The 14,237-nt window shown below is 44.1% G+C and overlaps 1 protein-coding gene across 1 annotated transcript in view; it reads right to left on the bottom strand.

Moving 5' to 3' along the window:
• The window catches only part of LOC126279632 (odorant receptor 43a-like), a 37,161-nt gene extending 23,751 nt beyond the window's left edge, over positions 1 to 13,410 (bottom strand). The window contains exons 1-3 of the mRNA XM_049979698.1: positions 13,156 to 13,410; positions 4,458 to 4,607; positions 1,398 to 1,870 (exon numbers count right to left, since the gene is read on the bottom strand). Coding sequence (XP_049835655.1) covers positions 1,398 to 1,870; positions 4,458 to 4,607; positions 13,156 to 13,410 — 878 coding nt within the window. The remainder of the gene's footprint in view (positions 1 to 1,397; positions 1,871 to 4,457; positions 4,608 to 13,155) is intronic.
• Between the last annotated feature and the right edge of the window lie 827 nt (positions 13,411 to 14,237).

Genomic DNA, 14,237 nt, shown 5'->3' with positions numbered 1-14,237 from the left:
ACAGACCCACAGGCACATAGACACAGGCAACAGAGCATGCACAATGTCGGCACTAGTACAGTGTATATCCACCTTTCGCAGCAATGCAGGCTGCTATTCTCCCATGGAGACGATCGTAGAGATGCTGGATGTAGTCCTGTGGAACGGCTTGCCATGCCATTTCCACCTGGCGCCTCAGTTGGACCAGCGTTCGTGCTGGACGTGCAGACCGCGTGAGACGATGCTTCATCCAGTCCCAAACATGCTCAATGGGGGACAGATCCGGAGATCTTGCTGGCCAGGGTAGTTGACTTACACCTTCAAGAGCACGTTGGGTGGCACGGGATACATGCGGACGTGCATTGTCCTGTTGGAACAGCAAGTTCCCTTGCCAGTCTAGAAATGGTAGAACGATGGGTTCGATGACGGTTTGGATGTACCGTGCACTAATGCGAATGGTCCTCACCTATACCCCAGGAGCAACAGTGTCCCTAATTTGCTGGGAAATGGCGGTGCGGTCCCCTACGGCACTGCGTAGGATCCTACGGTCTTGGCGTGCATCCGTGCGTCGCTGCGGTCCGGTCCCAGGTTGACGGGCACGTGCACCTTCCGCCGACCACTGGCGACAACATCGATGTACTGTGGAGACCTCACGCCCCACGTGTTGAGCAATTCGGCGGTACGTCCACCCGGCCTCCCGCATGCCCACTATACGCCCTCGCTCAAAGTCCGTCAACTGGACATACGGTTCACGTCCACGCTGTCGCGGCATGCTACCAGTGTTAAAGATTGCGATGGAGCTCCGTATGCCACGGCAAACTGGCTGACACTGACGGCGGCGGTGCACAAATGCTGCGCAGCTAGCGCCATTCGACGGCCAACACCACGGTTCCTGGTGTGTCCGCTGTGCCGTGCGTGTGATCATTGCTTGTATAGCCCTCTCGCAGTGTCCGGAGCAAGTATGGTGGGTCTGACACGCCGGTGTGAATTTGTTCTTTTTTCCATTTCCAGGAGTGTATATATACCCATAATTTATCACTGATTTGGAGCATCGATGGGTATCCATAATGGTACTGACTGATGTGAGGTGTGAATACACAACTGTTTTCTGGTGAAAGATACAGAAATATGGAGTCTCAACTAACATCTGAAAAAATGCTCAGAACTGTGGATGTCCCACAGTGTTAATGCAACTAGTTAACCGATTTTCAGCTCACATACCATCATGAGATTACATAGCCTGATGATGGGTCTGAAATCCAAAACTCAGCAACGTCATTCACAGTAATGAAAGTGTTATAGCTACATTTATATAATGCCTAATGATATATATTTGATTGAATATTGAAATTCAATTGGTCGGATGAAAACTATCAAATATAACGTACGTCGGCATCCCAGGAACTGCAGTTGCTTACCTGAGAATTACGTGATGATGCTGAACGTTCTTGACCAACTGTAGGTACATTTCGCCTGAGAAGTCCTCTGATGATACGTTCGCAGTTGTATGAAGGTAACCATTTTCTATGGTCGGTTCTTCATATTTAGTTATAGTCCTATGGTGTTGATGTTCCGTTCCTTGAAACTTAAGATGAATCTTTTGCATAGTTGAGATATTTTCGTTCAGAACTTCTAGTTCGGCTGCTACCATCAGAATCATGTGGATGAAAAAGGCGTCTACGCAAAGCGAAGACTGAGTCGCTGCCAGCTGACTGAAAGCCTGAAGAATATAGAGTATTTCATACGTTGGTGATGCGTACATATTTCCAGGGAACCACAGTGGTACGGGGAACTGGCGAGCAGATTCAAGCGAGTTCTGCTCAGAGGCGAGGAAGACGCGCACCAACACAGGGGTGGAAACCCACGCGGCGAGTCCTTGCAGCACAGCCACCTGTGGAAAAAAAATGAGTGTTGTACGTCTACAGCTGGACTATGCTGTAGCCTGACATTAAGAGTCTGGGCGAAATAATGACAAAAATCGGGGATAAATACAGGGTGATTCAAAAAATTCATCCGATTTCACAAGACTAGTTCTTGTACACGGATTGAAGATAAATACTTAGCGTGAACTTAAACACACTCCTTGGAATTTGGAAGCTTTTATTTTCTCAGGAACAAAGCGATTTTACAAGAGTATGTATTTTACATGCGAGGACGTACAACAATATTGGGGTACTTTATAGAATAAAGTTTGGAATCAATGTTTTCATTTACAATTCACGAGTGTCAATGTGCACTCCATAGTAAGCAAGACAAAGAACACATACTTTTGCAAAATTGTCTGGAGCTATTGACTTCACTGCTGCCGCTAAGGGGCGTTGCAATTTACCCAGAGATGTTGGAAGGGGAGGCACATTGACTAAATCTTTCACAAATTACCACAAATGAAAAAAAAAAATCGCATGCCGCGAGATGCTGAGGCGACCTTCGACACCAGCGATGCAGTACGAGATCCCTACTCTCCTCACCGCAGACCCTTCGTTGAGGCGGCTCATTGTGAGCAAAATGCTAGTAGTGCGGCTGTAAGTTCTGTGATGTTTCGCCCCCGTTGAGGAATGATATTTTCAGTCTCCAACGTGTCCAGTAAAGTGATTAATATAGCCAGCGGCCGAGTACACCAGGAGACATCTATTGATAACCACGTGAAGCTGAAATTTGCAACTGGTGCCAAGGTAATTTTTACCTTCCTTGCATTAGTTAAAATTCACCTGCAGTTTCTATCTTTATTCATGTAAGAATATTGAAATCGAATGAACTTTTAACAAATAGTGTATATTTGATTTTTTAATATGTTTTTTTACTTAGCAGTAAATAAATTACATTGGTTTGTAACATTTCTGAAAGTCATTTGAGATGTTAATGTATGTGCCAGGTTTGAGCTGCTTTGTTGTTATACCGTCAGGTCACATTCGGAAGACACGTAACGGGACCAAATTGACATCGACCAGTAAATAAATGTTTCTAATTATAGCAGTCAGAGTTTATATGTCGCATGTCATCAAAACACGCATAGTACAAGCGAAGAAATCATCTGATAGACAGAACAGTTTAAGCAACACTAAACTTACTGACAGAATCACGAGGGATTTGCAGGCATTTGTTATCTATAATTAGAATATTGCCTCGAAAACAGACTGAAGAGCATAACGTTCCATTTGCAAACTAAGTTTCATCGAGAAGTATGTTCGGGAAGCTGGCGCGTTTATCCATTATCTGGAAGAACAATCTGGAGAAAAAGTTTACAATTCCACTACCGCACAGAAGGTTTATGTAATATGATCGAACGAGTCAGCGTCTTCGCTTTTCTCTATCGTAGGTTTGTATTTAAATATGGAGTTGTGTCCTCTCAAATGTAAATGAAGGTGAAGGTTGTAAGTGCGTACTCTTCCATGGTCTAAATCACTTATATGAAAGTTTTCTCGTTGTAGAGTGGCGTCCTGTAGTGAAGTAATCCTACTTTTTGACCAGCGACTTTCCTCTAGGTACACTAATGATGAAAACGTCAGTGTGAAATGCTCTTTACCGATGTAACCAATCATATCGTAGTTTACAGTGCGACCTGTGAAAGAAGACTGAAGACATTGAAAACAGGTGTAAGGACAAGGAAATCACAATTAGATGTCGGTAACTAATCGGGAACACGAACTGAAAGTAGCAAGTGTTTGCACCTCATGAGGCGAAATGGTCTGCGTCAGATGACTATGACCGTGCAAGATGGGCTTACTGAGCATATGAATGAAATAAGATGTCATTACTGCCCTTCACAAGGTCTATGTAGATATGAGTGAGGCACTTTAACGCGTATTAACAAGATAATTAAAGGCCTCTTACGATAGTAAAGCCTCTCTCAAGAATTTTGACAGTTTTACTTTAAGAAAGCCGGCCTCGGTGGCCGGCGGTTCTAGGCGCTTCAGTCCGGAACCGCGCGACTGCTACGGTCGCAGGTTCGAAACCTGCCTCGGGCATGGATATGTGTGATGTCCTTAGGTCAGTTAGGTTTAAGTAGTACTAAGTTCTAGGGGACTGATGAACTCAGATGTTAAGTCCCATAGTGCTAAAAGCCATTTGAACCATTTGAACTTTAAGAAAAGATACAAGATTCCATGGACCACAGTTTGGGATATATGTAATGTGATCGCCACAAGAATTTAGGCTGTTTTGGGTAACAAAGATGTTTCTGCCATATTCGAGGTACATGTTCATAATATTCTGCGTAACCCTAGTACACAGTTACAGAAAACAACATGGCTGGTTTATTGAAAGGATTTGGTACGCTTGAGAATGAGTTATTGTTCAACATCTGAGCTCTACTTATCACAGTAGCCTAAAGATAACAATTTTGCTGGAGTACGGATCTCTCTCGTTGAATAATTCTGGTTTTTATCGTGTTAACAAATTTGAACATTATTACATGAAACATAATTTTAAAATATTACTTTTGGATATGCGTGGAGTTTTCGTTGAGTGTAGGCGACTACCTGCATGCAGAGGTATAGGCGGCGTGACAGCTTCTGGTATCGGCGCCGGATGCTCCGACTGCTTTTGCCGTCCCCGTAGTTTCTCCTGGCGTCGGACAGCAGCTGCAACAGCTCTCGCAGGGCGTCACTTTTATAGATGAAGAACGCGACCTACAAATATATAACACCACTTGTCACAATAAACCTTACTTACATTCGGAGAGATCAAGGGACTCGCAGCCATACACAATGTAAAACTAAACTGAAAACTAAAAGCCAGCTTATAGTACAGATTACTTACTCTTAACGAAAGGGGGCAATAATGACGCGAATAAATGTTAGAACAACTATGCAGTCGCCGAGCCGAGAGGATTCGCAGCAGAGCTTCAGCAGCACTTGTGTGATAAACTGTAAATTAATTTAGTCTTTGTTTTTTGTTCACGTGCTTCTGCAAAGAAGTGAGCTGTACGTGTGTTTTACTGTGCAGACTAGTGTTTAGAAAATTAATCGTAGTTTTTGTTTTTTGTGTAAATCTTGAGAATATCCTTGTGTAGGTCGGCTTCCAAGTTTAAATTTTCCGTGTAGAGAAACTTATTTCTGTTTAATAGCTTGCAGTCTCGGAGTTCAGTGAGAAATCTGCACACCTACTTTTAGTGTTCCTTTCTTCTCCTTTTATATATTTTCTAACTTAGTAGTGCCATTTGAGATCTTATATCTGTTTTATACTCAGTAAGATATGGATAGGGACTGTGCTTGTGAGCGGACACAGAGAGAGTTGGCTGATGTCCGTAAACTGCTGGAAGCTGCGTTGGCTACCGTCGACAAGCTTCTAGCTAATGCTCGAAGTTGCGGTGACGTCGGGGCGCCTTCGGTGTCACTGGAATTCCCTGGTGACCCGGACGTCACTGCGGCTTCCGATACGCAACGTCTGACCGATCTGTCCTCAGTCCAGAGTGGGTCTCAGACAGTGGTGCGTTCGCGTGTCATTGAGCGGAAGATGAAAGAGGGAGCAGGCCGTGCGGCTGGCTCCCTACGTCTTAGCAACAGCTACGAGGTGCTTGCCAGTGTTGTGATAACCGTGAGCCAGCTCGGGATACCTCTTCTGTTGGGCCAGCGGTCGATTTTCAAGTACAGAGGGTGGGTATGCTAGTCATTCAGAGACCGAATGTTAGGCGGGTGATGGAGTTCCTCAGGGAGATAGCAGGAAAGGCGAGAAAACATTTCAGTGTGCATGTTCGCCGGGAGGTCTCATCCGTGATGTGGAGGAGGCCCTGCCGGCGGCTATCGAGCGCACTGGGTGCAACTGGCTGCATGTAGTGGCACATGTCTGCAGGAATGACGCCTGCCGCTGAGGTTCTGAGGCCATCCTCAGCTCCTTTCGGCGGCCGGCTGATTTGGTGAAGGCAAATAGCAACGCACGCGGGGTACAGGCTAAAGTGTCTATTTGTAGCATTGTAGCCAGGTTTGATCGCTGTCCTTTGGCTTGGAGGAGAGTGGAAGATTTAAACCAGAGGCTCAGACGGCTACGCGATGCTATCGGATGCAAATTTCTCGACCTCCGCTATAGTGTGCAGAATTGTAGGGTTCCCCTTAATAGATCAGGCGTGCACCACACGCAGGAAGCGGCTACTAGGGTACGTGTGGCGTGCACATGGGGCTTTTTTTAGGTTAGGGGACCCCACCCTTGGGAGCAAAGACGAGTAGTCTGTTAAACCAGCCACAGCGACCTCAGAGAATCTTGGCCCTCGCAGATCAGAGATAGAAAAGATTAATATGATTTTAGTAAACTGCAGGAGCCACCAAGGAAAGGTCCCAGAATTAGTATCGCTTATTTAAGGTTATGATGCACAGATAGTATAGGGAACAGAAAACTGGTTTAAGCCAGACGTCAATGACAACGAAATCCTAAGTTCAGACTGGAATGTTTATCGTAAGGATGAAGCGAAAATGAGCGTAGCTTAAACTGATACACAATAGTTTTTAGCGCAACGCAATCTGACTTTCAATAATCCCTACAAAAGAATGGCCCTGACTAACATTAACCTATACCTTTCACAAATCACTTACCTCACAAAAAATCTTCGTTACTCGAACTACTGCAATATAGCGAGCGCCACTACTGCCAGCTAAATAAAAGATTCAAACTACGGAAGGCACTAACTACTAATAGGTATAGTTAGCAAATGAAAGATTTTAATAGAGAACAAACAATGCATTTATCTCAGTAGTCATAATATATATATCACTTCATGACACCAATTCTTACAAATTTCAAAACTCCGCCATCTCTCTACCCACGTCCACCACTGCTGGCGGCTCACCTCCAACTGCGCAACGCTACGCGCTGTTAGCATCCAGCTGCCGCTGCTCAACACTACAATGGCAGACAACAATGCAAACTAAACACAGACTGCGCACAGCACAGCCAGTGATTTTTCATACCGAGCGCTAAGCGGCGTTACCAATTAAAAAAAAAAAAACCTAAACATCCTACTTACACAATGACAGAAGCGTTCATTGATCTCGAAAGTAAGACGTTGTCAACCGACCTGAGTAAAAAGCCTAAGAGATTTTGGTCGTACGTAAAATCAGTAAGTGGGTCAAACTCATCTATTCATTCTCTCAGCGACCACACCGGCACCGAAATGGAAGTCAACAGAGAGAAGGCCGAAATACTGAATTCGGTCTTCCGAAATGGTTTCACCGCGGATGATCGTAACACTGTTCCTCCTTTCAATCGTCGTGCGAACGTCAAAATGGCAGATATTGAAATAACTGATCGCGGAGCTGAAAAGCAGCTACGATCGCTTAGTAGTGGAAAGGCTTTAGGACCAGGTGAGATACCTATAAGATGCTATAGAGAACTTGCGTAAAAGAAGTTGCTCCCTTTCTAGCAGTAATTTATGGCAGATCACTTGAGCAACGAAAGGTATCTAATGACTGGAAAAAATCGCAGGTCATTCCCGTTTTTAAGGAAGGCTGTAAGACACACAATTATAGACCTAGATCGTTGGCGTCAATCTGTTGTTGAATCATGGAACGTGTTTTACGCTCAAGAACTATGACATTTTTGGAAAATGAACAGCTCCTCTATAAAAATCAACATGGATTGCGCAAACAGAGATCTTGCCAAACTCAGCTCGCTCTGCTCCTCATCCGCAGCGCCGTGGACAACGGCGCTCAGGCTGATGCCCTGTTGCTTGACTTCAGTAAGGCATTTGATACCGTACCTCATTGCCGTTTAATGAAAAAAATACGAGCTACTGGACTGAAGGCTTTCTTACAGACAGAACTCAGTATGTCGCTCTTAACGGAACTAAATCGACTGAGGTAAAAGTAATATCCGGTGTACCACAGGGAAGGGTGTTAGGACCGTTGCTGCTCACAATATATATAAATGATCTAGCAGAAAGCTTCGGTTGCTTTTTAAGGCTATTCGCAGATGATGCAGTTGTTTGTACCAACGTAGCAACGCCAGAAGATAGTAGGAATGTGCGGAACCAACTACAGAGAATTGATGAATGGTGCAGATTCTGGCAGTTGACCCTGAACATTAATAAATCTAACATATTGCGCATACATAGGAACAGAAATCCACCACCGTACAGCTGCAATATTGATGACAAATAGCTGGAGACAGCGTCTGCCGTAATATATCTAGGCTTAACTATCCAGAGCGACCGTAAGTGGAATGACCACATGAAACAGATAGTGGGAAAAGCAGACACAAGACTCAGATTCACAGGAAGAAGCTTAAGGAAATTCACGAAAGAAGTGGCTTATAAGGCACTTGTTAGCCCGATACTTTAGTATTGTTCACCTATCTGGAATTCCTATCAGGTAGGACTGATAGAGGAGATAGAGAAGATCCAACGAAGAACGTCGTACTTCGTCACGGGATCTTTTAGATGGTGAGAGAGCGTTACGGAGATGCTAAACAAACTCCACTGGCAGACGTTACAAGACAGTCGTTCTATATCAGCGAGAGATTTACTATTGAAATTTCGGGACAGCAATTTTCAGGAGGAATCAGACAACATATTAATTATCCTCACATACATCTCGCGTACTGACCACGAGGAGAAATCCTAGAAATTAAAGCCAGTACAGAGGCTTACCGACAATCATTCTTCCCATGCACTATTCGCGAGTGGAACAGGGTTGGAGGGATCAGACAGTGGTGCCGAAAGTACTCTCCGCCACACACCATTAGGTGGCTTGCGGAGTATGATGTAGATTTAGAGAGTACATTTAAGGTATGAGTCAACTTATAACGACTCTTCCTGCAGAGAATATTGTGTCTGTATCAGACTGAAGTATAATCGCTCATCGGATCTCCAGGAAAACATAGTGTCTCAGTTTCAGATGTGACATGACGTCACCATGACGTAGTTTCTTGAATATTTGAGCTCCATGTGTCTGTTTTGGATCATTGATAATATTTCCAGTCCCGGAATGACGACCTGGTATTGTGATTAGTGGATGAGGTATGGAAGTCATTAATCATTCCCATGAGAGTTCACTTTACACATTTGTATGAGGCAGTTACTCTACTTTGGGGTTTTGCTGGACATTTTATATTTATAAATGTGTCTCAATGTCAGTGAGAAATATTCTTAAATGGTCTACGATTTCTGTCTTTGAAAACCAGAAGACAGTGCTAAGAAAACATGATGAATAATGCACGTTCTATGGAAGTGAGGAAGAAAGTCTTCTGCGTCTTTCATAGGAACGTACTCTGTGTTAACTGCCTGTGAAAAGTAAAACTACAGTCGCAAATGAGAGTGCTGTGTAGAATTCGTTAGCATCAAAGTCAGACTTAAACCAAATTTATCGAAAATAGAAACTTCAAGAAAAGTGACAGATTAAGTTGAAACTCAGAGAATGTCTACAATGGTTTGTCAGCAATATGCGACTAACTGTCCAGGGACGCGGCTTAGACAAATTTCGCACTACAATTTGAGCCAATGTTACGGCTACTCGCTCATCTATTGAAGAAAGGAGTGACGTTCCACTGGTCAGTGGAGCGTGAAGATGCGTACAGTCAGTTGAAAGAATTGTAAAAAAATGGACCGATGTAAGTTATATCGATTCTGATAAGGAATTTGTGATGTAATGCATCACAAGCAATCGTGCCTTCTGTTGCATATGAAATTAGCAAGCTGACAGGAGAGAACACTGATTTTTGGTGTTATTTGTATGGAAGAACATTCTACGTCGTAACAGATCATGAAGATCTGAGATGGCTATCAGGTTTAAAAGAACCATCAAGCAATTAACATGTTGTGAATTCTTTTTGAGGTGATTCATCGATCTGTTACTAAACACAGAAATGCCGACAGCCTGAGTCAAAAACGTGTGTTTTACATTGAGCAGGTTTGACCTCTGTAAAGTCAAGGAATGTGCAAGCTGGAGACAAAGATTGTAAGATATATGCGATGCATCCACAGTTCTTGTTCACGACAAAGTGTATTGTAAAAAACTAATCTTGGACCTCATATTGTGGTACCAGCTAGTAGTTGACATGAAGCGTTAAAACAGTTACATGATTATGTATTAGCAGAACTTGGAGATTGTAGATCAACAGAATGACCTGTAGCAGGACAACGTTGGTGGCGAACACGTAAGAGGGCAGAAAACAATATTCCGACCGATGTGGCCGAGCGGTTCTAGGCACTTCAGTCGGGAACCGCGCTGCTGCTACGGTCGCAGGTTCGAATCCTGCTTCGGGCATGGATGTGCGTGATGTTCAAATGACTCTGAACACTATGGGACGTAACTTCTGAGGTCATCAGTCTCCTGAACTCAGAACTACTCAAACCTAACTAAACTAAGGGCATCACACACATCCATGCCCGAGGCAGGATTCGAACCTGCAAACGTAGCGGTCGTGCCGTTGCAGACTGTAGCTCCTAGAACCGCTGGGCCACACCGGCCGGCAGTGTGTTATGTCCTTAGGTTAGTTAGGTTTAAGTAGGTCTAAGTCTAGGGGACTGATGATCTCAGATGTAAGTTCCATAGTGCTCAGAGCCATTTGAACCATTTGAGAACAATATGTAAAGTACTGTCCACTATCCACACAAGCAGACAAATTAAATCATAAGCGTATTCCAAACCAGAGTTTACTGGAGGCCAGAAAACCAATTGAGATCATCGATTTGGACATCTTAAGTCATTTTAACAGGGAATAGTTACAGGCTAATGATAGTAGGTCACTTTATGAAGTCTATAGAAATAAACTCATATGACCAAATTTGTGATATAGCGACATGCACATACACAAATGGCGGTAGTATCACATAGACAAGACACAAGACATAAGAGGTCAGAGCATTGGCGGAGCTGTCATTTGTACTCAGGTGATTTATGTGAGAATGTTTTAGACGTGTTTATGGCAGCACGAGAGGAATTAACTGACTTTGAACGATGAGTGGTAACTGGAGCTAGACACATGGGATCGTTAGGGAATTCAATATTCCGAGGTCCAAAGTGTCAAGAGCATGCTGAGAATACCAAATTTCAGGTATTACCTCTCAACATGGACGACTCAGTGGCCGACTGTCATCATTTGACGACGGAGAGCAGCGGCGTTTGCGTACAGTTGTCAGTGCCAAAAGACAAGCAAACACTGAGTGAAACAATCACGGAAATCAATGCGAGACGTACGAGAAGCGTATCTATTAGGATTAGTGTGACGAAATGTTGCGCTAGTGGGCTATGGCAGCAGACGACTGACACGATTAACTTTGCTAATAGCACGAGACCACGTGCAGCGACTCTCCTGGGCTTGTGACCATATCGGTTGGACTCTAGGCAATTGGAAAACCGTGGCCTTGTCAGACGAGTACCGATTTCCGTTGGTAAGAGCTGACTGCAGGGTTCGAGTGTGGCGCAAACCCCAGGCTGCTTGGAAACCATTTACAGCCATTCATGGGCTTCATGTTTCCAAACAATGATGTCATGCCACCTGGCCACAGTGGTAAATTATTTGTTTGTAGGACATTATGGACAATTCGAGGGCACGTTTTTGCCACCTATATTGCTCAAAACGAATTCCATCAAACATTCATGGGGTATAACTGAGAGGTTGGTTCGGGCATAACATCCTGCACTAGTAACACTTTTGTAATTATGAACGGCTATAGAGGACAGCATTCCTTAATATTTCTCAGTATTTCTGCAGGGACTTGCAACGAGTTGTTGAGTCCATGCCACGTCGAGCTGCTGCACTATACCAGGCAAAAGGAGGTCCGAAACGATATTAGGAGGTATCCCATAACTTTTGTCACCTCAGTTTATAGCTAACCCAAGTCAACAAGCTAAAACAATTGCACAAGCCAAGATCATTTATGTTTGGCACTTAAAACGTCAGAAATACTGATTATGGACTAAGGTACTAAATTCGTATCAGAACTGATAAAGAGACTCTGTAAGCTGTTACTAATTCCTAAATTAAGAAGAAGCATATTACAGCCGTAAGCAAAATGCAGACTGGAACAGATTCACTGGATGACAGGGAGAATGTTGAGTCACTAAGTCAACAGTCACGACAATGACTTGGATAGACAACTTATTTTGCGGCAAACTACAATTGAAAATTTCACCTAAGTATGGCATTATTACCTTACAACGTAGTGTATGGACAGACGATGCCATCAACATTTGAGATAGGGAAAGTTCGGGGGGTGGAGGGTGGGGGTGGGGGGAACGGTATGTCACTCCGAAACTTTGTGAACACCTTAAAGACAGTATGGTGCCAAAAAGAAAAAGCAAACAGAAAGTTCCACGAATGGCAGAAGATAATGGGAGTATGGAATGTTAAATTGCCTGCGTACAACGTGCTACAAGAGATGTTGTTGACGTGCCTTTCCACCTTGTAGAAAAAAATAAAATTGTATGTGATGTCTGTACTTTTGGACTTTTTTGAAAATACAGACACATCTTTGATCCCACACCCATTGTGAATCAAGACACAAAGAAATGACTGACATTAGCTACTAGTGGGCATTGATTTAAATCAATTGGGAAAGTTGAAAATTTATATCGGACAAAGATGCGAGCCCAGGTCTATCGCTTGTCAGGCAGATGTACTGGCCACTGTACCTTCTGGACGCATTACAACTGCGTTGACTTCCCAAGCTCGTCTCCCACCAGACCAAAGTTCTCAACTTATCCAAATATCACTGATGTGATCCTTGTAATACATGCATACATACACAATTAAATTAACGTGATCAGTTGATTACTTCAGTGCAGATTCACACCACGCTCGAACCTTTATGGAAATCGGCGAATTGCCGTGAGTAATGTGGATAACGGACAAAGGCTCTACATCAGTAGTTGAGAATTTGGGTCTAATGGGAGGCATGCTAGGAAAATCTGTGCAGGTGCGATGACCACTGTCCAGATGGCACAGAGGTCAGAGAATCTGCGTAGCAAGCAGGAGACCCAGGCTCGAATCCTGGTCCAGTACAAATTTTCAAGTTTACCCAATGACTTAAATCAACGGCCACTGGCAGCTAATGTCAGCCATTTCTTTATATCTTGATTCATAATAGCTGTGGGATCAAAAAAGTATCTGTCTATTTATCGTGTCATGAGCATGAGGAGCATAGATTTTCTTCATTTGGCAAGTAACTATTCTGAAGCATGGGATGGGGGAGGACGGGGGCGTCTAAAGTAATATCACCTGCCACTATGGACAACTGTTAATACTTGCCTTGGCAAGAAATCCGGAACAGAGAACAATAACGAAACAGCAGAGTGCGATGTCCTCGAGCTGTTGCGGTGGATCCAATACGAGCTTGAGTCCAGTGAATGTGGACAGCCAGACAAAAGAGCTGACCGTAACGGAGGCTGAGGCGGCGGAGCAGACACGGCCGTATCGGCCCTGGGACCACCAGACGCCCATCAGACGCCGTATGGACGCTCCGGGACCCAGAAGCGCCTGCAGGTCGCTGTCCGCCCGTTCCATGGCAGTCGTTGCTGGCGGCTACACCAGGCAGAAAAGTCTGCAACGTCGTCTGGCGTCTGGTTGTGATACGTCCTGGCTATTTTATAACAAAAGTATCGGTTACACAATAAACCACACAAATGTGAAGTCTGTAGATTCAAGCAAATACTTACGATTAAAATAACAAATAACTTATTTATTGGCAGAACTTTGACAGAACTCTTTGAAAGTGCACCAGATCTAGTAATGAGAATCCTTACACCACACTAGTCAGCCCTCTTATCGAGTAATGTGTGTGTTGTGGGACCCGCATAAGGTGGGAGTGACGGAAGACGAACGAAAAGGTTCAAAGAAGCTTGTTTTGTATTAGCGCGAAATAGGGCAGAAAGGGCCATGGATATGTAACGTGAAATAAGGTGACAACAAAGGCATTTATGGCTGCTGCAGGATTTCACTCACCAACCCTCTCCCCCTGTTGCGTCCGCCCCGATAGCTGTCAGCGTGACGGATTGCGGTCCTATGGGCCCGGGTTCGATTCCCTCCCTGCTGGGTCGGATTCTCAGCTCAGGGACTGGGTGTTGTGTTGTCTTAATCATTATTTCATCTCCATTCGGTGCGCAGGTCGCCCAATGTGGCGTCGAATGTGATAAGACATGCACGAAGGCGGCCGGACCTGATGCCAAACGCCCGTTTACATTTCTTCCTCCCAATGCGAAGCTATGTTATTGGTGACCTCCTACATAGGGAGAAATAATCATATTGAAATAAGAGAAATGAGAGCTAGTTCTGAAATATTTTATTGCTGGTTTTTTCCGTGAGAGTATAACGATAGAGAAATGCCTTCAAGG

This window comes from Schistocerca gregaria, chromosome 1 (genome assembly GCF_023897955.1).
Source record: "Schistocerca gregaria isolate iqSchGreg1 chromosome 1, iqSchGreg1.2, whole genome shotgun sequence".
Classification (NCBI taxonomy): domain Eukaryota; kingdom Metazoa; phylum Arthropoda; class Insecta; order Orthoptera; family Acrididae; genus Schistocerca; species Schistocerca gregaria.
This window is presented reverse-complemented; position numbering and strand designations above follow the sequence as displayed.